The sequence below is a fragment of the Leucopleurus acutus genome (genome assembly GCF_964270905.1).
Source record: "Leucopleurus acutus genome assembly, chromosome: 15".
NCBI lineage: Eukaryota > Metazoa > Chordata > Mammalia > Artiodactyla > Delphinidae > Leucopleurus > Leucopleurus acutus.
The window spans coordinates 33,894,750-33,919,554 of record NC_139157.1 but is presented as its reverse complement, the minus strand read 5'-3'; the positions used below and the strand labels follow the sequence as shown (position 1 = coordinate 33,919,554).

Here is a 24,805-nt window from a genome sequence, read left to right as displayed (position 1 = left end):
ATGGCCGCTGAGCCTGCGCGTCCGGAGCCTGTGCTCCGCAACGGGAGAGGCCACAACAGTGAGAGGCCCGCGTACCGCAAAAAAAAAAAAAAAAAAAAAAAAGAATTAGTGAAGGGACACTTGACAGCTCCTGCTACAGTAAATGAAAACAGGTATGATTTAGTAGAATAACAACAGACTTCTGTCATCTGCTTGCAATAATTACTGTGTTAACAGGCCTCTTTTTTTCATTTGTTTACATTTGTTTACACACTGTAAGTTTCATCAATGAATCAATGCAAACAGAGTCCAAAGGAACTTTTGTTTTATAATAAAAGCAAATCACTGTCGGGAAACAGAGAGAAGTCATCCTCATAGGATGATAAGTTTTAAGAAAACAATGACTATAATAACGTGAAAGTTTTTTCAATCCTATTTGGAGTACTTTAAATGAAACAAATAAGGAAACATTAAGAGTAAAAATGAGCAGCAAAAAGCTGCTTTGTTAACAGCCTATCAAACAGAAGGTATGCCAGTGTAAAAATGAGCCAAAATGCCCATGTTAGGCAATTACTGTTACCAGAACTAAAATAAGCCTACTTAGTTGTGAAGTTAGTTAACTTCAGATGTCACTGATATGGCTAAATTCCAAAATTTTAAAAGCAAGGTTAAATTAGTCAAGAGGAAAAGGGGAATAATTTCAACCACTTAATAACCAGCAACTTGGTCCATGTATGAAGATAAGAAACATTCACTTAGCACTTGATCAAATATTAAAACAAAGTAAAGATGACATATATGGAAGTATCCAGTTCAGTGTCTTATGCATGGTAGACACTCAACAAATTATCCTTCCTTCCTTCCTTTCTACTCCCTTCAGTCATTGACTCATTCTATTACAGTCCTATTTACATTTTCAGGTATATAGCTTTGTCTTCTCCCTGCAACTGGACTGAAAAATATTAATTGTTTCATTCACAGATAGATACGTATACTTTTAATTCTGCCATATGTCTCACATGTGCTATCTACAAACATGTGTTGAGAGGTGGGATTGACTGAAAGGTCAACAAAGATGTGACATGATATATTAGGATGCTTTGGGCTGCATAGGAGAATACTCAACTAAAAGTTGCTTTGAAAGTTATTATTGTTATTGTTATTGTTGCTGGTGTTATTATTTTGTCTGAGAGTAGAACCCTGGCTCCTTCTATACTTTCCTCTGTTACGCTCAGTTATCTTCTTCCTCAGAGTTACAAAATAACTGCAGTAGTGCCAAGCATCATGTTCTCATGCAACAACATGTATCTCTTTTTTAATTAGGGAATAACACCTTTCCCAGAAGTCTCCCAGCTGACTTTCCATCATAACTCATTGGCCAGAGCTGGTCACATGACCACTGCTACCTGCAAAGTAAGTTGGGAAAGTAAGTAAGGTGGGAGGGTACCTAGCCAACGTGGAAAGAAGTGAGTAGAATGACTATTCAACAGGAAATTAATAATATCTGCAATATTGTCATACAAGATAATGAGCCAGAGTCATTTATAATGGTTACAAATGAAGTTACAGCTGTAAGATATACCTAGTGGTATGCACTGAATTGTGTCCGCTCCCACCAAATTCATGTGTTGAAGTCCTAATCACTAATGTGACTGTATTTGGAGATTGGGCCTGTAGGGGGTAATTAAGGTTAAGTGATGTCAAAAGTGTGGGACCCTAATCCAATAGGCCTGGTGCCCTTATAAGAAAAGGATGAGACACCAGAGCTCTCTCTGTTCATTACGTGAGGACACAGGGAGAAGGTGGCCTTCTGCAAGCCAGAAAGAGAGCTCTCGCCAGGGAACAAATAGACCAACTCTTTGATCTTTGGCCTTCACACCATGAGAGAAATAAATTTCTGTTGTTTAAGCCACTCAGTCTATAGTATTTTGTTATGACAGCTCAAGCAGACTAGGAAAGAAAATCCATCTACCAAAGAAAAATCTTGCCACCCTCCTCTCTTCAGTGGGGCTCTACATGGTTGGATGAAGAGCAGTAAAAATTGGGAGCATTCCAAGAGCTATGGCACAGGAGTGATATCCTCTTTCCTCACTCTTTGCATGGATGGTTCATGAGCATGCTCTAACTTCAGCTCCATCCTTCAAGATCAATCTTTTAGAGACTTTTTATTTAAGTAAACAGTCATTTGGTTTAAATCCCAATCTTCTTGGATCCAAAGCAGTAGTATCTCTGGAGTGTAACAAACATTCCATTGCCAAAATATCAGTGCAATGCATGTTAACATAAACTTTTAAAAAGGAGACAAAAACAAAAGACCCCATGCTTGTCCAGTTCTTAAATTTTTTTAAACCAGTGAAAAATGTTAAGAAGAAAATGGGTGGCAAAAGTTCAGCATTTATTTCTCAGTGAATTAGGAGGTGAAGAAAAAAAAAAGGCATATTCAGCTATATTATCACTTCCCAATTTCAGGCCAAACCCCTGTAGTTTTCATCACGCAACGTTTTTGTGATTAATGATGTGCACCCAGTTAATGGAAACCAGCAGGTTAGGTTTCCACTAATAGTTTTGGAAGTTATGTCTGCCTGCCTCATTTGGTAACAACCTCACTGTTCAGTAAGAAACTAATGGATTTAATCCAAGAGCAGAATTTTAGTTTTACACATACGAGACAGGTCAGATTTCCAGAGTGGAGAAAAAACACTTTTAGAGGTATGCTGATCTTCAGTTGAAATTTAACACTGAGATAATAACTCATAATGTTTGGGTTGCTGTTTTTTTTTTTTTCTTTTTACTTCTGTTTAGAGCAATTAAAAAATTTACAGTACTTACTTAAGGCCTATAAAAACAGGAAGAATTAGCAACTTGTAACCATGGCAAATAAAATACATGTAATATGATACTTTCTATAATTAGTATACTGAGCTAAAAAGATACCTATCGCTTCTGAAGACACAGGTGAGAAACAGTTCCTTATATATTAGTTATATCATTGCAATGCTTATGTCATAAATGCAATTTACATTTGCTTGTTGTGTTTCACTATAGAAAGTGTCCATTCCAAATAATGGTGGTTTAACAAAAACAATGAGGTACGGTGGAAAGCAAACTAATCTAGGAATAGAGAAATCAAGCAACAAGAATTATAGTCCCATTTTTGCCTCAAATTACTTTGGAAACAAGTCTTTTGTTTTCATTTTCCCCACTACATTTTAGATCTGCCCCTCTTAAGTCATTTAATAATGCTACATTGTTTCAAAGTTTTATCTACATATATCTCACCTTCCTATCTGGACTAGGCTCCTTAAAGGCAGACCCTACATCTGATTTACATTTTTATCTTCTACAGGGCCAAGCTAGACTGTAAGCTTCAAGAGAAGAAGGACTTTACCTGTATATCCCCAGAGGTTAGCATGGTGTGACCTCATGCTAATAATGTGCCAAAAAATCAGATGTTTTAATAAACAAAAAACCTAAGAAAAAGAGAGTAGGGATGGGGAGGAATGAATGGGTAGAACACACAAGACTTTTAGGGCAGTAAAAATACTCTGATTCTGTAATGATGAATACATGTCATTATACATTTGTCTAAACTCTTAGAATGTACAACACCAAGAGTGAACCCTAAAATTAACTACAGACTTTGAGTGATTATGATGTGTCAAGATAGGTTCATCTATTGTACCAAATAGAGGTTCTTCTGTTGTACCTCTCTGGTGGGAGATGTTGATAATGGGGGCAGCTATATATGTGTGGGAACTGGGGGTATATGGGGAAATCTCTGTACCTTCCTCTCGAATTTGCTGTGAACCTAAAACTGCTCTAAAAAAAAAACCGTGTTCAAAAAGAAAAGAATAGTATACTTTCACAATAGAAGAAAATGCTGAGCACTTATTAAATCCAATAGAGTTCACAATCTTTTTGTTTACTCATCATAACGTCAACCTAATTTATGGTAAACCTCTACTATGTGTCAAATACTTTTCTAAACACTGTGTATTAATTCAGTACTTAGAACAACCCAGTGAGGTAGGTACTGTTGTGATCCTCATTTTTCAGATGAGGAAACTGCAGTCAAAGAGATTAAGGAATATTCCCCAGACTGCACATCCGCTAAATAGTAGAGTCAACATTTGCCCAGGAAGGGCTGGTCCCAGAGACAAGGACCCTTATCCTGATCTTCCAGGTAACCAAAATTCATTATTCAGAAAATCATTTTTGCCTTCATTTCACAATTTCATGTATTTTTTTTTTCAAATCAGAGGTTAAGTTTCTTGGGGTTAAAAACTGGCATCTCCTCATTATTGAATAGTCCACAGCTTAAGTAATTAAATTACCACATCAATCTTCTCTTTAGTCATCTGCTAAGATGGAATCTCTGGGAAGGGAAAATCACACCAAAGGTGTGCTATATCTTTTTCAGATATTTAGTTCAACAGGAAAATGGAAAAGAGAAGAGTTACTTGTAAGGAGTATTTTGTTTTCACTCCCAGGATCACGGTTTTTATACAAAAGTTATCCTATACTAATTAAAGGTAGGAGCTCTCTCAGCCTATTTTCTTTTTGATTGCTTCTGTTGTTATTGCTAAAGTTGGGTGAAAAGGGGTTGTACCAAAGGGGTGGTCAGATAAGGAATGGCTCAAGCAAAGAAGAGAAAGGAGTCTTCACTAGACACACAAAAGAAAAATGAGAAGTTAAAAAACAATGTTAAAGAACAAGTTTGAAGAGTGTAAGATCTCTGGAGAAGAGAAGCTGAGTAAACTGTGGAACCAAGGAGAACCATTTCTATGAATATCATAACTCTATTTAATCTAGAGTCTGAGAACATTAAAAATATGCAGTGTTTCTTTAAAAATGAAAGAGTAGGCTTATAACATGGCACATTGCAATGGCTATATTTTAATTTTTAAAAATCCATAAAGAGTCTGCATTAAGCAATAGTCAAAAGTTTTTCATGCTATTTCCTAATAGCAAAAATGCTACATTAATATAGTTGTTTCTAATAAACTGATATACAGATACCACTAGGTATCTAAATGACAAAATCGATGAAAACATCAATCAAGTAATTTATTGAGCACTAAGCACATGAATAAAAAATATTCTGCTCTGTTATTTGCTCTCATTGATTGTTAAGTTTTGCAAGTTAAGGAAAAGGATGTGGAAGCAAAGTAATCACTTAAGAAATGACCTATTGCTCAAATTTCAGTCTGCAACAAAGAGACATTTACCCACAGGTTCTACGTATTTAGCAATCATTTTCTCTAACAAAAGATTTCCAAAATGATCTCACTAGCCAGGCTGAAACTTGCACAGGTTCCCTTTGCACTGTTTGCTTTAAAATACCACAGGTACACGTAACCTAGGCAGCTGTGTCATGCAAAATGAGACTGAACAAAGAAGCGTTCATCCAGCTCTTGGTACTATAACTCAACATTAAAATTAACATTCCAGAAATCTGTGCCATAAGAAAATGTTATTGGGGGGGGTGAGGGAGGGATGGATTGGGAGTCTGAGGTTAGCAGATGCAAACTATTACACGTAGAATGGATAAACAAGGTTCTAATGCATAGCACAGGGAACTATATTCAATATCCTGTGACAACAATAATGGAACAGAATATAAAAAAGAATGTATATATGTATATATAACTGAATCACTTTGCTGTACAGCAGAAATTAACACAACACTGTAAATCAACTATACTTCAATAAAAAATAATAAAATAAAATAGAAACTACAATTTGGTAAAAAAAGAAAATGTGATTAATATCAGTGATTCAAAGATAGATCTTAGCAAAAAAATAGGAAAAAGTAATTACATGTATGCCATTTCTTAGTTACAAAGGATCAGCCGTATGATACCACAGATATATTATTTGCTGGATTTATCAAAATCTACTTCTATAGGTTTTATTTTCAAAGATGCAACTAACAATTTGATTCTTTAATGTACCATCTATGCAGGTAGCAAACAACAAACAGGGTTGAATATATGCAACCTTACTCCAGAACCCAAATTTTTAATAATTTTGCTAGATTTGTTATCTGAGCTTTAATTTAGTTTAAGGAGGCTGAATCTGTGGACAGTTTTATTTTGCTGAATCAGAGCTTTTTCTTTTTAGTGTTATGTTAAGCTCCAATAGCAGATTCTAAAGAAATCAGTATGATGATAATGTGCTGTAAGGGTGACCCAGCAATGACAGTTATCAACCCACTGTTGTCATAGATGCGCCCGTTAATCTTGCTTCAGTGCTTTAGCATTAGTTTCACACACCTCCACCCACTCACCTACCACATAAGCAGCCCGCCCAGAGCTATGCACCCTGAAGAAGCAGATGGCTCTCCAGGACTGAAGAGAAACATCTTTCTGTTCAGGAATAATGGAATTAACTAGTACCTAATAAAAATCCATTGAAATCTTCATAGACACATAACCCTGAATGGAGAACCTTACCTGTATGAAGTAAGAGACTTCTAATAAAATAAAAAATCAACTCAAAACAAAGCAATTAAAAGAATGCATTGATTTCCTCTCCCCTCTTCCCAGGAATAAAGATAAGCCTAACATGCTTTTTTAAAAAGCAGAAATAAAACTATTAGCTTACAAATTACTCACTGACAATAATAAAAAATATACCTTTACATAAACTCATTCCCATTAGGTTCTATAATAAGCTACGAACAGGCAAATCTTTTAAAAGTTTAAATTTCAAGATCTAACACAGAAGTGAACTTTCAGAAGAGGTAACTTTCTGTTACCAGGTCCTGAACCTTACAATGAAGATTACTGAACAACTTTCCAAACTGGTAAATGGACTTCTTTGGTTCAACCATATAAACTCTGTCACACAAATCACAATGTAGGTATTGACACTATTCATTGTCTGGTTTACTCATAATTAAATCAAACGTTTCTGGGGGGGAAAAAAGATCCAAAGACATGTGGACAACTTCTTTTGTTGCTTGCTTATTTTTTAATAGTTGGGGCTGGAGAAGCCATGATAGGCCATGTAAGGGAGACTTATGAGTAATAATAAGTAATTAGAGGCAGTCAAGTGGCAGTGGGATGGAATGAAGCATTCACTTCATCACTAGAATGAAGACTCTAAACTCTTACTGAAATTCTTCAGTGCTACCTTTAAGTCAAAACTGTCCCCCACTCAATTCTTGGTGAGGTTTTGTTTGCCTATTTTTATACTCCATGTAATTGACAAAAATATTTTAAAATTACTGAAAATGCCTCCCCCTTAGATAACATATTTCATGAAACACTATTTCATGTTTATTTTTCAAATGTTATCTTCAAGAAGCTAGTAAACCAATCCAGTCTGAATCGTACACTCAACTCAAAAAGCCTATTTCTTCCTGAACAGAGACATAGAAATATATCTGTCAATAAGCAGCTCTTTGCCAAACAACCAACAAATTTTGTACCTAAACTACATTTTTCCATATGTTGAAATATTTTCCCTACTTTGAAGATTTTGTGCCAATGTAGTCAAACATTTCCTCAAGCATAACACTGGAGGAGAGCTAAAGAAACAATCTCTCATTCCTATGGGGCTAGTATTTACCTCTAAGTATTACATACACAGTGAGATCCAATGACATCAAAGCATGAACCAGAAAAGAACAGGTGATTACCTGATATTCATTGGGCCAAAAGGTGCTCACTGCTAGCTCAGCCCGAAGCCAGTCTCTACCCGTGAATCCAGTCACATTCCATATTGGATTGGCAAGAGGTCCTTTATTCACCCTAACCAATATGTTCAAAGTGCCAGGATTCAACCCTTTCTGGCTGTATAATAGGTAACTAAAGTCGATACAGTGAGTGTCGTTCTCCTTCATTGTAGGCAGCTGAAGTCTGGCTTTTTCTCCAGGGTCATGATCTGAAGAATCCACTATCATATAGGAACCTGAAATGACATTACATAAAATAAAGCTAAATAGATATATAAGCAAAAGGGGAAATATAATAATAGAAAGAAAGCTAAAATACTAATCTATTCTGAGTATCAAATTTCATTTTAAAGGACTATCTTCCAGAACAGAGGTATAAAAAGGTATCAAACAAGTAGGTAGATGAATTGAATTTATAGTGGGTAACAGACATTGTTCAAAGTACATAACATGTACAAATTCATTTACTCTTCACAACATGTTATTATTCCTATTTTACAAATTAGGAAATTGAGGCACAATTAGTAACTTATTCTAAGTCAAAAAGACCATGTAGAGCCTGGTTCAAGTCCAGATCCCACTCTAAATAATCTCTAGTCTTGCTAAACAAAGGTCTTTTATCAAACCAACAAAATAAATAAACAAACAAAAGAAATATGTTACTGGCCTGGTTTACATAGGGAGTGTATTTTTCCTTTTCCCCATTCATAATACTAACGTAGAGAGGGGCTAAGAGTGCAGGCACTGGAATCATTTCTGATTTCAGATCCCAAGATTATCATTTATGCAAGTTGTGTGACCTTCTGCAATGTACTAGAACTCTGGACTTGTTCGGGGAATATGGATACTTTGCAGTGTAAGTGTGAGGACTGAAGTTTAACTGCCAAAACTTTTAGAGCTGAAACTCTGACACACAGTAGATTCACCTACTTGAAGTCTCCTACTAACCTGTCAGCTAACCACCATTGCTATTGTCCCCAATTCAGTAATAGTCCCTAAGCTCTTCTAGAGCTGCAAGAAATCTGGTTTGAAAATCACTAATCTACTCCACTACCTTCGGCTTAAACATTCATTGGTAATCTATCATGAGGAGGCAAAGAACATAAAGTCTCAACCTCCCAATTCCTCATAGTTCCACCCCCAAACACACACTCCTTGCATGACAGGCAAAGTCATATAGTGCTAAGTGTACATTAGCTGCTGATATTAGTCCTAGGACCTCTTCAGAAAAACAACCAGTTTTTCTTATGTCCCTTTGGATTTTAACAAAGACATGTATCACAAAAATGTAACTATTTACATTTTAAGTAATGACACCCATTTATCACACTTAAGGTAGAACACAAATTTTATTGTAAAATATCTTTCCCCAGGGTGTAATTTTAACCAAAATGTATTAGATGTAGTGTTACAGAATCCAGTGTTACAGAACCAACTGTTACACTTGGACCTCTCTTACGTATGAACTTGAAGAATTTTAATCAACCCTCTGTGTCTCCTCCTTAAAACACAGTAACTGTTGTCATGACACACTAAACACTCATTGACTACCCATCTAACTAGTTCAATTAACCCCCAACAGCAAGTTCAAATCACAGCAGATAAGAGGGCTTCAACTACTTAAGAAACTGAAATTTCAAATTTTACTAATTCCTGGTCAGTGGTACTTTACGGTTCAGAACTTTTGTGAAGATTTCATGTGATAACACTGTCAGTTACCAAGCCAAGTACAGAATAAATTTACTATAGGGATAGTAATTGACATTACTTTCACTTCCTTTTTCCCAGTACTCATCTGCTCTTGTAACCTGGAATTCTTTTCTTTTCTCCTTTGTTCTCCCCTGATTCTCGCAGATTGCACATTAACAGAATAAAATGGCCATGTATATTTTGAAGAAATTATGTCTTTCTCTTTTAAATAGGATATCCTGGATCCCAGCACAATTTATAGAAGCAGGATGTTTCTATTCTTGGTTATACTCACATTCTGAAGTCCATGGCTGAATTGCAGAGATGTCATTCATACTTACCACAGCAGAACAGATCAATTATGGTTATGGCTTTTAAGTAGGACCAGCCCTGAGATCTTGGGTAAGTTACTTCGTGTTATTGGGCCTCAGCTTCTTCACAAACCTAGTGACCTATTTCTCCACGCTATTATAACTTTTTTCACTGACATATTATGGTAGTAGTGGGTTTTAATTATTTTTATAAGTCTGCATCAATTAGGGCTTCTGATTGTCAATTTTAAAGTAGTGCTCTCTAAATGATTTACAGGCTTTCAAATAGTTATTTTCTTCCATTGTAAAATAAACTTTGAAATAAAATGTTTTGTCTCACATTTTAATTATATAGTATGATATTTACCATTAAGACCATTTAGCAATTTTCAGCCAGTTGCACTTTTAAGCTACAATAATTTTATTAAGAAAATGGGATCAGCAAAGTAAATTAATTTGTAGGAATTATCAATTTGATCATTAGAAAGACAAAAGCCACAAAATGAAACCTTGTCCAAACTATTTCGGCACTTCAAGGGCATTTGGTGCAAGTTAAATAAAATTTTAGAAGTGCTGATATTTTATTTCTATAGAGTGTTTCTGCTAAATGGGCTTCTTTCAATGCAGCCTGACTATTGCTACATTTTCTGAGTTCTATGCAATAATATGTATTTATTTCACAGTTCCAGAAAGGAAGAAGCACCAGCATCAAAAAGCCGTCTAAATCCTTCTGCCATCTGACTTCAAAGAGTGGCAATTTACCCCCTAGGCACCATGGAGGTAGCTGCCTGTTTGACACAAGATTCCCTTCCATCATCCCAAACATAGAGAACACTATGCTATTCTTATGAACTTCTAAAAATTACTTCCACAGACTCCCAGAATAACTGGCTACCAACCAGAAGAGTCAAGCAAGTGTGTAATACGTACTTCCTTCATTCTTTTTGTTATAATTTAAGCTTATTTACTATTGTTTTGTTATCAGCTAACTAATCCCTTAGATTTCTGATGAGTTTAGTTCTATTCAGTTGTAATTTAGCTACCTCAAGGCTTAATAATGAAACATCTGTGTGCATACACATATAACGTACTAATTTTAATCAATGTAACTTCTTTAGTGTGGTCTTACAAATATTCCTTACAGTCTCTTGAACAATAGAGTTCTCAAATATATCATTTAAGACAGAGGAGAAAAATGTAAATGGTTATAATTTTTTTAAAGTGTAACCTTCCTGTAAAGTAATTTGCCAATGAGAATCAAAAACCTTTATAAAAAGATACATGCCCTCTGGTCTGGCAATTCCAAATCTAAGAATGTACACTAGCAAAATAATCATGTATATGTACAAAGATATAGCCTAAAAAAGATGTCTATCTCATCATTACACTGTTTAAAATAAAGAAAAGCAAAAGTATTTAAATGTCCAATAAGAGGCAATTTGTAAAATTATGATAAAATCGTTTGATCAATAATTATGAAGTCATTAAAAATGATATTATTAAAACCATTTAATGGAAGATATAATATGTTAAATAAAATAGGCAGATTATAAGATATTATACTCATTTATGAAAATATATATTTATAGTAAATAAATGCATTTGTGTAGGTGTGTGGGTGTATTCACATATGTACACATAAATATGCATATGACTGGAAAAGAACAAAAAATACATAGCAAAATGTTAACTGCACTATCGGGGGGAAGCTGTACTTTGTCTTCTGTTTTCTTATTTTTGTTCACATATATTCACTGAATGTTCTACAATGAACATGCATTAGATTCGTATGCTAAAAAAACAAAAGACTACACGAATGCTATCTTACATCAGGAACATCAAATGAATAATGATAAATACTTAGGAAATAAACACAGGGTTGGGTTTTTTTTTGCCTTTTAAAAATAAATCCTAGTTGAATCCTACAGATTAACAGCAACTTGGCTTTCAAAAACACACAATACAAAAACCAGGAACTTCTCATTTCTTTCAGTTCATTAAAAAAAGAGAGAGGCTGCAAGTACTTAGACTAAGTAGCAGTTTTTATTTAAAAGAAGACACAAAGAAAACAAGTCCCATATTCATAAACACCACAGTCTAATATCTAGATAAACAAATAATGCCCAATTGATTTTCTGTATTAATGAAAATTTTATCTTTAAGCTATACTTCTAGGAAAAACATAGTAACACAGACAATAGGATTAATTGCTAAGAAAATAATGAATGATAAATAGGTTTCCATACTTCTTCCTAAAACTCCTTTATTGTACATTACCAATATTTTTATTAAATCACTTCTATTCAATATCCATTGAATTTTCCCTATAAAGTAAGCAGAGAGAAATTTCTACTTCTCTGCTTAGTACTGACCACACTCCATGATCTTGCCCCAAAGTACTTTTTCCACATTACCTCCCACTACTTCTCTTCACAAACCAGCTTCCCCAAACTGACAGAGCACTCACTATTTTCTCCACATATCATGCCAGTTTTCTCCTCCAGAACAGGCTCATGCTTTTATAAGAAATCCTCCCCTCATCTCGGCCCCTAGCCAATTCTTACTCACTATTCTTCTTCAGCCCCAGCCCACCTTGACCTTTCCCTACCTTCAATACACAGTTTCTGCCTTTCTGGTTCTATCCCTTCATTATACAATATAATGTTCTTATACAAATTTTAAATAATTTACATAGGAACATTTATCTCCCACAGAATAGTAATAATGTTCTCTTAGAAAGCACGTGATTCATTCAGAGTCCAATCAGAAGAGAGAAGTCACACAGTAAATGTAACAGTAAAAGTATAATATAAAGAATTATTAACTACAAGGGGGTAGAGACTTTAAAAGTATAAAGAGAACTCTAAAGGTAACCACAATACCCAAGGCAGAAAAAAAAAATGTAGAAAAGGGAGTGAGGTTGCCTAGAATCAGATCCCCTTAGAAGGTGTGGTTGCAGCCCACTCGGTGGTGAAGACCTTTGCTGGGTCACTCAGTCTAGAGCTGGTCCACACCTGCAGGGCAAGCAGGAAATGCTCCCACATAGCAGGGTTTGGAGTGAGCTATGTGAGTGCTGGGAGGACAGGACAAGGTAGTCACTAGGCCAGGGCTGGGGCTGCAAGCTCATGAGGCACTGCATGCAATGGGGACGTACAGCTACGCAGGACCAGCAAGAAGAAACTAAAATACAAAGTTCAGTCAAGAGTAGAAGCTCCAGGGACTTCCCTGGCGGTCCAGTAGTAAAGAATCCGCCTTCCAATGCAGGGGACGCGGGGGCCATCCCTGGGCAGAAAGCTAAGATCACACATGCCATGGGGCAACCCATGTGACACAGCTGCTGAGCTCACGCGCCTCAACTAGAGAGCCCGTGTTCTGCAAACTACAGAGCCCACGTGCCACAACTAGAGAGAGAAAACCCACACACCACTGCTAGAGAGAAGCTCGTGCACCACAACGGAGAGCCGGCGTGCCACAACAAAAGACCTTGTGTGCTGCAACGAAGACCCAATGCAGCCAAAAAGTTTTTTAAAAAAAGAGGAAAAGCTCCTTGCCACTAAAATGCCCCCTCAGCACCCTCTACTGACAAAGCTTAACATTGTGCTAGTTACAAAGGAGAAATGCTTAAAGGGTCAAGCTCCACTCTCATACAGCAGGTACTGCAGGGTAGATTTAGAGCAGCTTAGCAATGAACTGACATTGCATTAAACAACAACTTTGCATATAGTAGAGGTTCAATGAGAACTTCTTTGGTTAATTGAATGACTGAATGAGTGAGAAGGAGACAAACATTTTTTTTGAAATGTTTTTTGAAAAATGTTTTTTGAAAAATGTTTTTGAAATTTCTTAGTTTGAATTCCTCATATGGTCAATATTGATAGACAAGAACTCAAAGGAACAAAAGCTCTTTGATATTCTCAATATTTTTTAAGAGTGGAAAAGGGGTCTCCTAAAACTGAAATGTTTGAGAACCATTGCTCTAAGAGAAGGTTTTGTATATATACGAGTGGCTCTGACAAAACTGTTAACATTTGTTAATTCAGTTAATATTAACAGTAATAAAGCCCTTATATATAACCAAAATAAAATATTTTTATGAAAAATTACTACATTTTCCCAAAAAACATAGTATGGAGGCATATTTTTGCAAATCTCTTTAATGTATCACTTAATAGAAGATACCTAGATTCCCATTTTTACTTCTTCATTCAATCTGTTGTAATATTACACATTATGTAGCCTCTGAGAAATTCTACCATACACTCATGAGAAAATGAAAGGGAAAAAAGGAAAAGGAGTATCTTAGTGTTATTTTGACAGTAGTTTTGACCTCACAGCTCCTCTGAAATGGTCTTGGGGACCCACAGTGGTCCCTGGACTACATATGAAGAATCACTATATTTTAATATGCACAATTCTCTTTAACTTCATACTATAATGAGAACATTATCAGTGCACTTATTTATATTGAATCTACTTCCTCATTCAGTCACTGCATGGTTTAAAGATCTCTATAAAACAAGTCTTTACTGGGATGTTGGATGTCTGGAGAATAAAAAAATCAAAAAAACTGAATAGTTTTACACCAGTATTAATATAAAGGGTGTATTGATCAAGGTACATCAGGGAACAAACGAATACACACACACACACACACACACACACACACACACACACACACACACACACACAGAAAGAAAGAGGTTTATTGGACAGAACTGGCTTACGTGATTACAGAGGCTGAGAAGTACAGACCCAGGAAAGCCAATGGTATAGTTCCAGTCCAAGTCCAAAGGCTAAGTAATATTCTACCTTAATAAGAAAAGCATTTTTGTGTGTTCTGAAGACCATGTTGAATAGCTACCAAAACACCAGCACACTGTGCAAAACAGTTAGTTCTTGGCCCTGAGTGAGATTTTCCCAGCAGAAGCAAAGAACATGCCAGCAACACTAATGAACACTAATATAATTTCATGCCCAGCCAGCTTAAGAAGCCATAATCAGGACCGCTGGATAGAGAGACTAGTGACAACTGAAATAGCAATTTGGGTCCCAGTCCATCTGGGATGATCTTTTTCTTCATTGTAAAATTAATATCTCTAAGCATTTATGTGGCCGTTACTAAACAGAAGGCAATGTCTTATTTTTCACAATATTTTTCATCTTCTCATTTCCTTTAATCAACTTTTTTCTCCTCACCCCAATTTTGCTTCATCTGATTAGGTGGCAACATGATATATCAAGTAAATAAAGCTAAGAACCTAGAAATCAGTTTGATTTTTCCCTTTCCCTCACTTTCCTCTTGTAATCCACTGGCAATTCCTATTGCCTCTAAACTGTCTCCTCAATCCATCCAACTTTTCTTCAACCTCACTAGTTTATCAAGCCCCTCTCACCTCTCAGGAGGACAACTAGAAAAGGCTCCTAACAGGTTTCATGAATTCCACACCAGTAGCCCTACAGTAGTTTCCTACAGGCAGCGAGATTTTTTCAAAACATACAATCTTTTCTCATCTCCACGCTGCAGTGAGAATTAAATCCAAACTCTTTAACCTCTCAGCTTCAGTATAATCTTGCCCCTGCCTTCCTCTCTCACATTGTCTCCTACCGCTTTCTGCTTTCACTCAACATGCTCCAGAAACAGTGGACTTCTTTCTGCCTTTTTAAGATCCAAGCTTATGTCTGTGTCAGTGTTTCTACACTGGATTTTCCTCCGCTTGGAGTACTCTCTCCTCAGCTGGCTTATTTTTATCATTCAGGTCTCATCTCAAATACCGTATGTTGGTGAAACATTCCTTGGTCTGTTAAGTAGTTCCTTCCAAGATTCTTTCTAACATGCCATTCTTTGTTATTGCCTTCATAGCACTTGCCATTTACCGAATCTAATTAATTTGTTTACCTGATTGAAAAACTCCACAAAAAAGTTGTACTTCATCTATCTTGTTTATTCAAAAATCTAGAACAACATCTGGAGCCTTCAGCATGGAGTGGAAGGCTTTTATGACAACATCTGACAACCATCCATTCAGGTTTCCTGCTCTGCATGTCTGTAGCATTTCTATAATGCTCTCTTATGTACCAAATATACCATATTGGTTGGTGCATCGCCCCAGCCCCAGTGCAATCTTTTCAAGATCAGAAACCTCTTTTTCCTCCTAGCACCTAACAGAGGAATTCTGCACATATAAACTCTTGGTGAACTCCGATAGAGGTGAGCAAAAATGAAGAATTTCAAAAATTGTAGCAGTGTTGTTTTTTCAAAGAACAAAAAAGAAAAAAAATCATTGAATCAAATAACTTTAAACAATGTTCTAAAAAAAAGGAGAGAAAAAAACAATGTTCTCAATGTTGACAGTTCCCCCCAGAGATTCCATTATTTTGGTAAGGTTGACACAGGTGCCCCTCACTTTTTTCATGGTCTATTATTATTTTCTTCAAACATTTACCTTCCATTATTTCTTAAGATAATGTCTTCTACTAGATTCACCCCCTACATTACAAAGTTTGTTTCTAAAGGACAGAATGAGGCACACATTTAGAAAAAGTAAATTCGTCCCCCAAACTCCAACACAAAAGGACAGAACTTGCAACTTCACAGGATTCTATTCCAACAACTTTACTCTCTCGAAAATGTCCCTTCAACTGCCTTGACAAAACATAAAACTTTTTCATCAACATTCTGCAGGAATACAATTTCTCTTAATCCCTGAGTAAGGGCTTTGTTCTAGGTAGCCAACTTACATTTGAAAATAAAATGTATTTTATTTTCAAGAACAGCATCTGAAACTTTCAGAAAACACAGAACTGTAAGAAGGTTTCAGGTAAAATGGCACAACATTTCTCCTTCTTGGGAGACTAGTCATCTCAGGAAGTTTACCTGCTACACATTAAGATCTAGGAACGAGGGACTTCCCTGGTGGCACAGTGGTTAAGAATCTGCCTGCCAATGCAGGGGACATGGGTTTGAGCCCTGATTCAGGAAGATTCCACATGCCATGGAGCAACTAAGCCCATGTGCCACAACTACTGAGCCTGCAATCTAGAGCCTGTGAGCCACAGCTACTGAGCCCGCGTGCCACAACTACTGAAGGCCGTGCTCTCAAGAGAGAAGCCACCACAATAAGAAGCCCGCACACCGCAACGAAGAGTAGCCCCTGCTCGCCGCAACTGGAGAAAGTCCGTGTACAGCAATGAAGACCCAACACAGCCATAAATAAATAAATAAATTTATATTTAAAAAAAAAAAAGATCTAGGAACTGGGCCAAACATTGTGCTACAGTTTAACCTCCTTCCCCTACAACATCTTAGAAAGCAAAAACATGAACCTAATCGGTCCTTACTTTGACTACCTGAATTTTCATTTTCACCTGTATGACACAGAAAATCTGTGCAACATATTATCAAAAAGACCTATTATTAATAATCACCCACCCCCTCTTAAAGAGAGGCTAATTTTATAACGTGCTGTGCTTTTCTCATCTTTTAGGACTCCAGTTTTCCCTACTCCTTAACCATCTGTTGAACTCCCTAGCTTGGGCAAATAATTAAACCTTTCTCTGTCTTGGTTTCTTTATCTTGGAATGCCTAAACGCCTTAGGTCTGCTGTCAGGACTAAATGAGACTGTCTGTATGATGTGCTAAAACACACTGATTAGGCGGGTCCTTAATACGTGTTCCTTTGTCATATTCATTCCTTTCTCTATCAAATAGTACAGAGAATAAAACTGGAAAATGTATGAAAAGAACATTTTCAAAGGTGAAAAATGAGATAACAATGTTAAAGAATAGTAAACTTCCAATACAGAGGCACTCAAACCTTTCTCAACCCTTCCCTTCAAGATTCTACCTAACTCCTTTCAACCCGTGTGAATCAACCCTCCTTCCCATCTCCTTCTTGCCTATTTCTTTCTAACTCTACCCTTTTCACTTTTTATCTTTAAAATCTGAGATAAATACACACTGGAAACACACACACACATAATGTTACCAACATCTATAAAACTCATAAATCTAAGTTGAAGATCTTTGTTCTAAGATTTCTCTGATTTCTGAAATCTTGGCACTCCACCCCCATGGCTCTCCAAACTGTGTAGCTTTTGTGTTATGTGGTACTGAAATGTTTTGAGAAGCAGTTGCTAAAATGAAAAGCAACTTCAGAGAGAATAATCAGATGTTGCATTACCCCAAAAGGCAAGAGAGTCTTTATTCCGTAGCCAATTTTGTAATCATCACTTGCCTTTTCAAAGGAACCGAGACTGAAAAGAACACTGAAAGGTATGAGAAGATAGCATAGGCTGCGGTCTCTGGAAACTGCCTAAAGACTAAATATCACATTAACAATTCCAGCCTGTTGTCTGGATATAGCTTAATTCTGTTAATAATGAAAGACCAGAACTTAAGGTCAGTCCAGAATAAGCGTACAGTATTTACTTATTTCCATATAAATGGATATTCCCAAAAACAAAATACCCTACTCAGCAGTCACAGTCTGTCTAAGGGTACCAAAAATCTATTTTAAATTGTTAATATACCATATACCAGAAGAATAAGACTTTATTTTGACTTAAAATTAGTAACAAGAGTCAACAACTACTAAATAAGGAAATGGCAAGCAATGATCAATCAGAGAACAACTCAGCTTGAGCAAAATTTCTCAGCTGAGTTCTCAGGTTCAAGGATAATCAGGCTACAAGAATTCAACTGGCAACCAAGGAAGTTGCTTCTTTTAGTAAACCCTGAAGTTCCAAATTACAATAGAAGACACTTTATAAAGGATCTGAAAGGAAGGAATAACATTCATTCCACTCTCACCCAAAGGAAATCATATTCCCATCTATGAAAAGGTTAAGAATTCAGGCTCTGAAGTCAGAGACCTGATTCTGCAGCCTGGCTCTGACAGCACTCACCCCAGCCATCCACCTCTCGCTACCATTTTACTGATGAAAATCAGTCCCAAAAAAGATAAGTGCCAGAGATATAATAAAAATACTGTTTGAGAGGATTGTTATGGGGATTACAGAAATAGGAACTATCAAAGTAAAAACATATTTTTACTTTTTTATTTACAATGTATTATTTAAACAGAAAATCTGCCTGCTTGTTTTTGAAAACAGTGCCTGCCTTAGGAGGCATAAGACAAAGTGTAAAAAAAGCAAAAGGGAATGAGAACACATAACATGAGAGAAAAGTGAGAAATCGAATATAGAGAAATAAAGAAGAGAGTCCAAGTGAGGTGAGAAAAAGAGACGAAAGAAGTGCTTACACTTTAAATGTAAAATTTGGAAAGACAAAAGAGGCACGAACGCAGTGGTAGAAAAAACTGGGGTTACATTTATTTTCTGTCTTCCCAAGTCACTTCATAAACCATCCAAATATGATAAAAGAAACTGAAGTTCCAGGGAACAGAAAAGCAAAAGAGAATGATATCATCACCTCAAAGGCAGAGATTGTTGCTTTTGGTCACAAGATGATTAGTCTTCTATAATTCAAGGATGTGATATAAAATTTTTTGAAACTACAAGGCCCTTTTGAAGTCTCCTGAGCCTACATTAATTTAAGATAGCTCTAGTGGAATTAGTCGTTCCCAATACTGGAATAAAGCATAATACTGTTCTCTAGGATAAGCTATTCCATCTCCAATGCTACCAATCCAGCTGCTATTAAAAGAAAAAAGAAAAAAAAAAGGAAAATGCCCCACCAAAACACACCTGGTCAATTGTAAACTGCCGTGTTGGTCAATGGTGAGGAAAGGAAGAACAGGCAAATACTTCTCTGACTGCTGAAATACGATTAATTCAACTTCCTCTTAGCAAATATAATCACCCAAGGATATTCTTCCAACAAAACATTCCTTTTAAACATAACCAGAAAAACTGCATGATGCAAGTGAACAAGTGACCTCCACTCCAACAGTGCTCTTGTTGCCCTAAGAGCAAATAAGGACTGTATTTTGTTTTCATAAATGCTAACTGAAGGCTCAATGAGTGAACACAAACATTGAGAAATTGTAGAGTTTCAGTTCCCATGCTAACTTTTTAAAGCTTCCCTCTGGGATGTACTGTAGAAACTAAAATAGAAAATAGTTTCAGCCAAAACAAGTAACAGTGGGAACTCTGACCAACAATCAAGCACAGGTGTTTCCCAAACCACCATCCCCGCCCCCCGCCCCGCAAAAGGAGAATGTGGAGAAGGGAAGAGGGAAATTTCAATAACTTCAAAATTTTGACTCAATCTACTATTGAGATGTACTTTCAGGATTTCAGCAATATTCATAAGATAAGTGGAAACACCTTAGGCACACAGAAGAGGATCAAGTTCTTCTCCCTTGAGGATAACCAGAAGCAGGGATAGGTCTCCAACATTTTTTCCTTCTAACTAGAAAATTACCAAATATCTCCCTAAGAACTGTTTACATAACTTAAAAAAAAAAAAGTAATTACTTTTAAATGATCCTACAAGTAGTGACTAAACTCTGCAAGTACCATGAACTGGCAGTGACACTCCAATCACGGTGTTACACATCCGCTAGATGTAACCAAATGTATGCACAGACACAGATAATACCATACACTTCATCTGGTACTCAGAATCCTCACAAGTATGGTCCATATAAACCTTGTGTTGCTCATCTGCCATGAATCACCAGCATGAACTCATAGTTCACAATTCATAATGATACAACATGCTTTTTTGCCTTGTTTTACCCCTCCTTTTTGTTTAGAAGGCTTGTGGTCTCTTTTTCTCCCCTGTGGAGCCTAATCCCTACCTTCTCTAGGAATTCCTATGATTGAACATATACCTTTGTAAGTAATCAACAAATTTTACACTTCCTACCTTGGAGTTTATAATATATAGAATTTTCCAAACTCATTAGTAAACTTCTTAAAGTTAAACTCCTACTGCCTCTGATTCTGCACAGTGATCTACACATAGCAGATGATGCGCTACACATAGCACCATGATGATGGAGGCTAACTGGATTATATTAATGGAACTATTTAAAACAGTAAAAATATCTTATTTAAATCATCCAACATTCCAGTGAGAAAGATACTGAATATGTAAAGTGCTTAATGTTATACAGAAGAATGTGGGGTTTAGAAAAGTAACTTAACTTGTTCAGAACTCAATCCAAGTCTAACACTAAAACCATCTTCTTTAGCCTCTATATTATACTGCGTAACAAAGAGGATAAGAAGAAGTTCAATTTACAAAGGTAACACATAATTTAAATTTTTTTAATTGCTTGGGAAACCTAGTGAAATGTATTTAAAATGCTCTAACGAATACCATTTCAGTACTTTTCCTTCATGGGGCTTGTCTACATGGATGAAGTATCACAAAAATAATCAAAGGGTCAAAAAATATATGTCAAAACAAACTTCTGCCTCCTTAAAAAAGAGGTTGGCTGTGAGACTGTATAATGAGATCCTTTATCTCAGAAAAAGGAAAGGATGTGATATGAAGAAAGATCTGTGATCTGAAGCATGAGAGTTATAGCTGAAGAGAAGAAGGAAGATCATTTAGGACAGTAGAAACAGCTTGCGTGAAGGACCTGGAGCACGGCAGAGTATAATGAATAAGAGAGACTGAAAGTTTGGCTGGGTAGAAGAAAATGGGGGAGATGAAGATGGAGATGAAGGAAGTGAACAGCCCAAGAAGGCCTTACAAACAAAATGAGGACTTTCGCCTTTATCTTAACTATTACAGAAAGACATAGAGAAGAGTTAAGCTGGGGCAAGCAGAGGTTGCTGTCCTAAATCAGATTTACATTTTGGAAAATCACTCTGGCTATAGTGTAGAGACCAGTTAGGAAATAGTTACAGCATCCCTGAAGAGAACCTCATATTTAATTATGATAGTAGATGGTAAAGATAATGTGAAGCAACCATCCAAAACCTATATAAGAGGTAAAAATCAACAAGAATTGGTGTTGCATGAGAAACAGAAGTGAAGAAGAGACAGGGGTCCATAATGTACAACTATGTTTCTTGCTCAAATACCCAAATAAACAGTAGTGCAATTTCCTGAGTCTTGGCACACTAGACAGAGATCATTTTAGGGGGAAAGTTCAGTTCAAGATTTTTATTGTAAACAACAGAAGCTACTATATCATTTTCAGCAAAAAAGAAACCCATTAAAGAACATTAGAAAGCCCAGACAATGACCAAAATATACCCCAGGACCTCTTTAATGGAGACCCATGGTTCAGTGCAAACAACACTCCTCCCAACACCCAGGCTGAGTCCTATACATTGCTGGCCATGGATGCCTATGCTTCTACTCTCTGCAGAAGAAAACCTCATGGTGCCTCCTTTCTGTAGCCAATAGCTGCCTGATCAAACCTCCTTTGGGTGGTCTGAATAGTGGAGATTTGGTCACCTATCAATACCCTAGCTATAAGGATGGCTTAAAGGTGTTGGATTTCTTTCTGAAGCCATGAGAACTCATAAGGCAAGAAATTCACCAAATATAAGAAAGGCTGCCAAAAAGAATAATAAATATCATCTAAGGAAGAAGGAGCATTAATTTTGTTGAAACATACAAGAGAAGATGTCAAGTAGGCAACTGGATATATGATTCTGTATCTTTGAGGAAAGATCTTAGCTATAAACACATTTGTGAATTATCTCCACTTATATTTACACATGTAAGTAAACTCCATGATCCTACTGTGTTTTTTGCTTTTTATAAACTTTTCAACAAAATCTTAAATATTTTATAAACATGATACTACAAAGTAAAGTTAATCCAATTAGTGTCACGCCACATATTATTATGGAACACGGAACACAACAATCTGATTGCAAACCTTTTTATCACTAATATTAATAGAAATACTTCAGAAGACAAGAGAGAAATTCATTCTAAACCACTAACTTATATGGCTGTCTCTGATAACTACGAATGTTCTTACCATCTTTTACCAAAATGTTATTTCAATAGTGATTAGCCATTTCAGTGATTTCCAAGACCTCACAACAGATTTTGTCTGCAGCTGGATGAAAACGACTTAATCTTGCACTCACAAGCACACATAACTAGTTTGGGTATCTCGAGTATATTCACCTCTTGACCTTCACTAAACACATCTTTGAATCTGAACAGTTGTCTCCTGATTTATTTTTTTCAAATACAAAACCAAAATTCCCTGTTGAGTGTATTGTCTATTTATCCTGAGCAGCATTCATTTTAAAAGACAATGTGCTCTGGGGAAGAAAAAACTGACAAGATGCTAAAACAGACAAACCTACCTAGAGAGGGAAAATTGGAACTAATTGTGATTGAAACACCATTGTGATTATCCTCTCCACAGTAGTTTTGGCCTAAAATTGCTTCCTGGAACACAGAAAAGCACATAAATGTCCTTCTACACCTGAAAAAATGAAAATAAATAAATAAATGAGACTCAAACAAGTTTATGGATATACTAGCTGCAGCGACATCTGCTGAATGAAGAAATTCACGCTGATATCAACCTTGGGCTTCCACAAAGGACACAGGGCTCAGGACTTCCCTTAGATTTAGAAAAGGTCCCACGAGGGACACCAGTCTTACCACAGGGAGTCAGATTCTTCTTTTACAGGTAGAAATGGCCTCAGGATCAAGTTCCTTAAGGTAGTAATGGAAAGAATGGTTCCACCCACCTTTCTAGGTGCCCAGCATCATAGGTAGGATGAAATCCAAAGGTCAAAATTACTATACCAAGCCCCGTCCAATACAAAACAAGATAAAAAGGGTGGTGGTGAGAGAGATGTAAACTGTTAAGGAGGTGAGCAAAGGAGAGAGGCAGATGCCTGAGGAATCTAGTTCTCAGACCAACTACATAGATTTGCTCAGATGACCTGCAAGAAGGATAAGATTTCTCCAGTGGATACAGTTTCCTCCTAAAATTAGTCATTTTGTCTAAGTATAAACCATTTCTTGGTTCTCTATCAAATCAGTAAAAATAGCTAAGAGTTCATTGGTCTGAACGGTCAGAGTAAACCCATGTGTCTCATAACATAAATACATAAATAACATAAATCTCATAACATAAATACAGAACCAGATAGGGTTTCAAGACTTTCTCTGTTGATAAACATCTGTTTCAAGCACCAGTCTTGGTATGCCAATCACATAAGGAATCCCCTCATTCTAGCAGACCCAGCAACTAAGTAAGCATTATTACTTTTACTTTAGCAAACTTCAAATGTGCAAGAAAGCATGGTCTGTTAAATCCCTATGGGCAGGAAACCATTTAGGACTAAACCCCTAACTCTGTGTTTCTCAAACCTGAGTAAAATACTAATCTTTAAACAGGAAAACTTTCTCACAGGCCTCAGTGTTAAACTATGCATAGATAATCTCTGAGCATTAACTTATTATAACAGGAGTTTTTGTTATCATACTCCTATCCATACAAACAAATGTAAAAATCAATAAAATTTAAATTAAAACTAATTTAATGTAATAAATGATGTTTTGCAGAATCAATATTGCAAATATTACATTTAACAGTGAAAACGTGTATACGTTTTTGTATAATTACATTTCACTTTTGGATTTGATTCTTCTTTTGATTTTGATCACAATGAAACACCATTTCAGTCAGTGTTATTATATCTTTGTTATTTTTGTTTGATAGTGATTTATAGCCCCTGATTCATGTTTCTGTTGGGCCAATAATTTAACAATGCATCCCAAAATACAATAATAGAAAAAACTTAAAGCCACGTATAAAACATTTCTTTTCTGATTATTTACTATATTTATTGTTAATGAACTTTTTTCAAGCTAATATATACAAACTCAGGACCTACACAATATATATGGTAAAAAATAGTATGATATCAGCTAATATAAATGGCACAGTTTACTATAAGTTTCTCACACTTATGGTACGTATTATCTGCCACATAGTAGCTAAACGCTCCCATCACTTTTCTCTGTGTGAACTACTGTTAAACCTTCATTTGTGCCCTAAACTATGATGCAATTTGTACTTTCCCTTAGCAAAGATATAACATCAACACAAATGCCAATAATGCCTTTGAATTGTTTCTTCATCATCTGCATCATCTTAAATATGTATAATATTATTAATTTTAGACTCAAAAAAATCCCTTACAATTTTTAAAACTTTCATACAACTCAGAGAATGTACCT

General features: G+C 36.1%; 1 protein-coding gene across 2 annotated transcripts in view; it reads right to left on the bottom strand.

The window, feature by feature from the left end:
* The window catches only part of PTPRK (protein tyrosine phosphatase receptor type K), a 570,605-nt gene that overhangs the window by 347,980 nt on the left and 197,820 nt on the right, over positions 1-24,805 (bottom strand). For both annotated transcript variants that reach the window (XM_082855620.1, XM_082855621.1), the window contains exon 3: positions 7,625-7,896. In XM_082855620.1, coding sequence (XP_082711746.1) covers positions 7,625-7,896 — 272 coding nt within the window. The remainder of the gene's footprint in view (positions 1-7,624; positions 7,897-24,805) is intronic.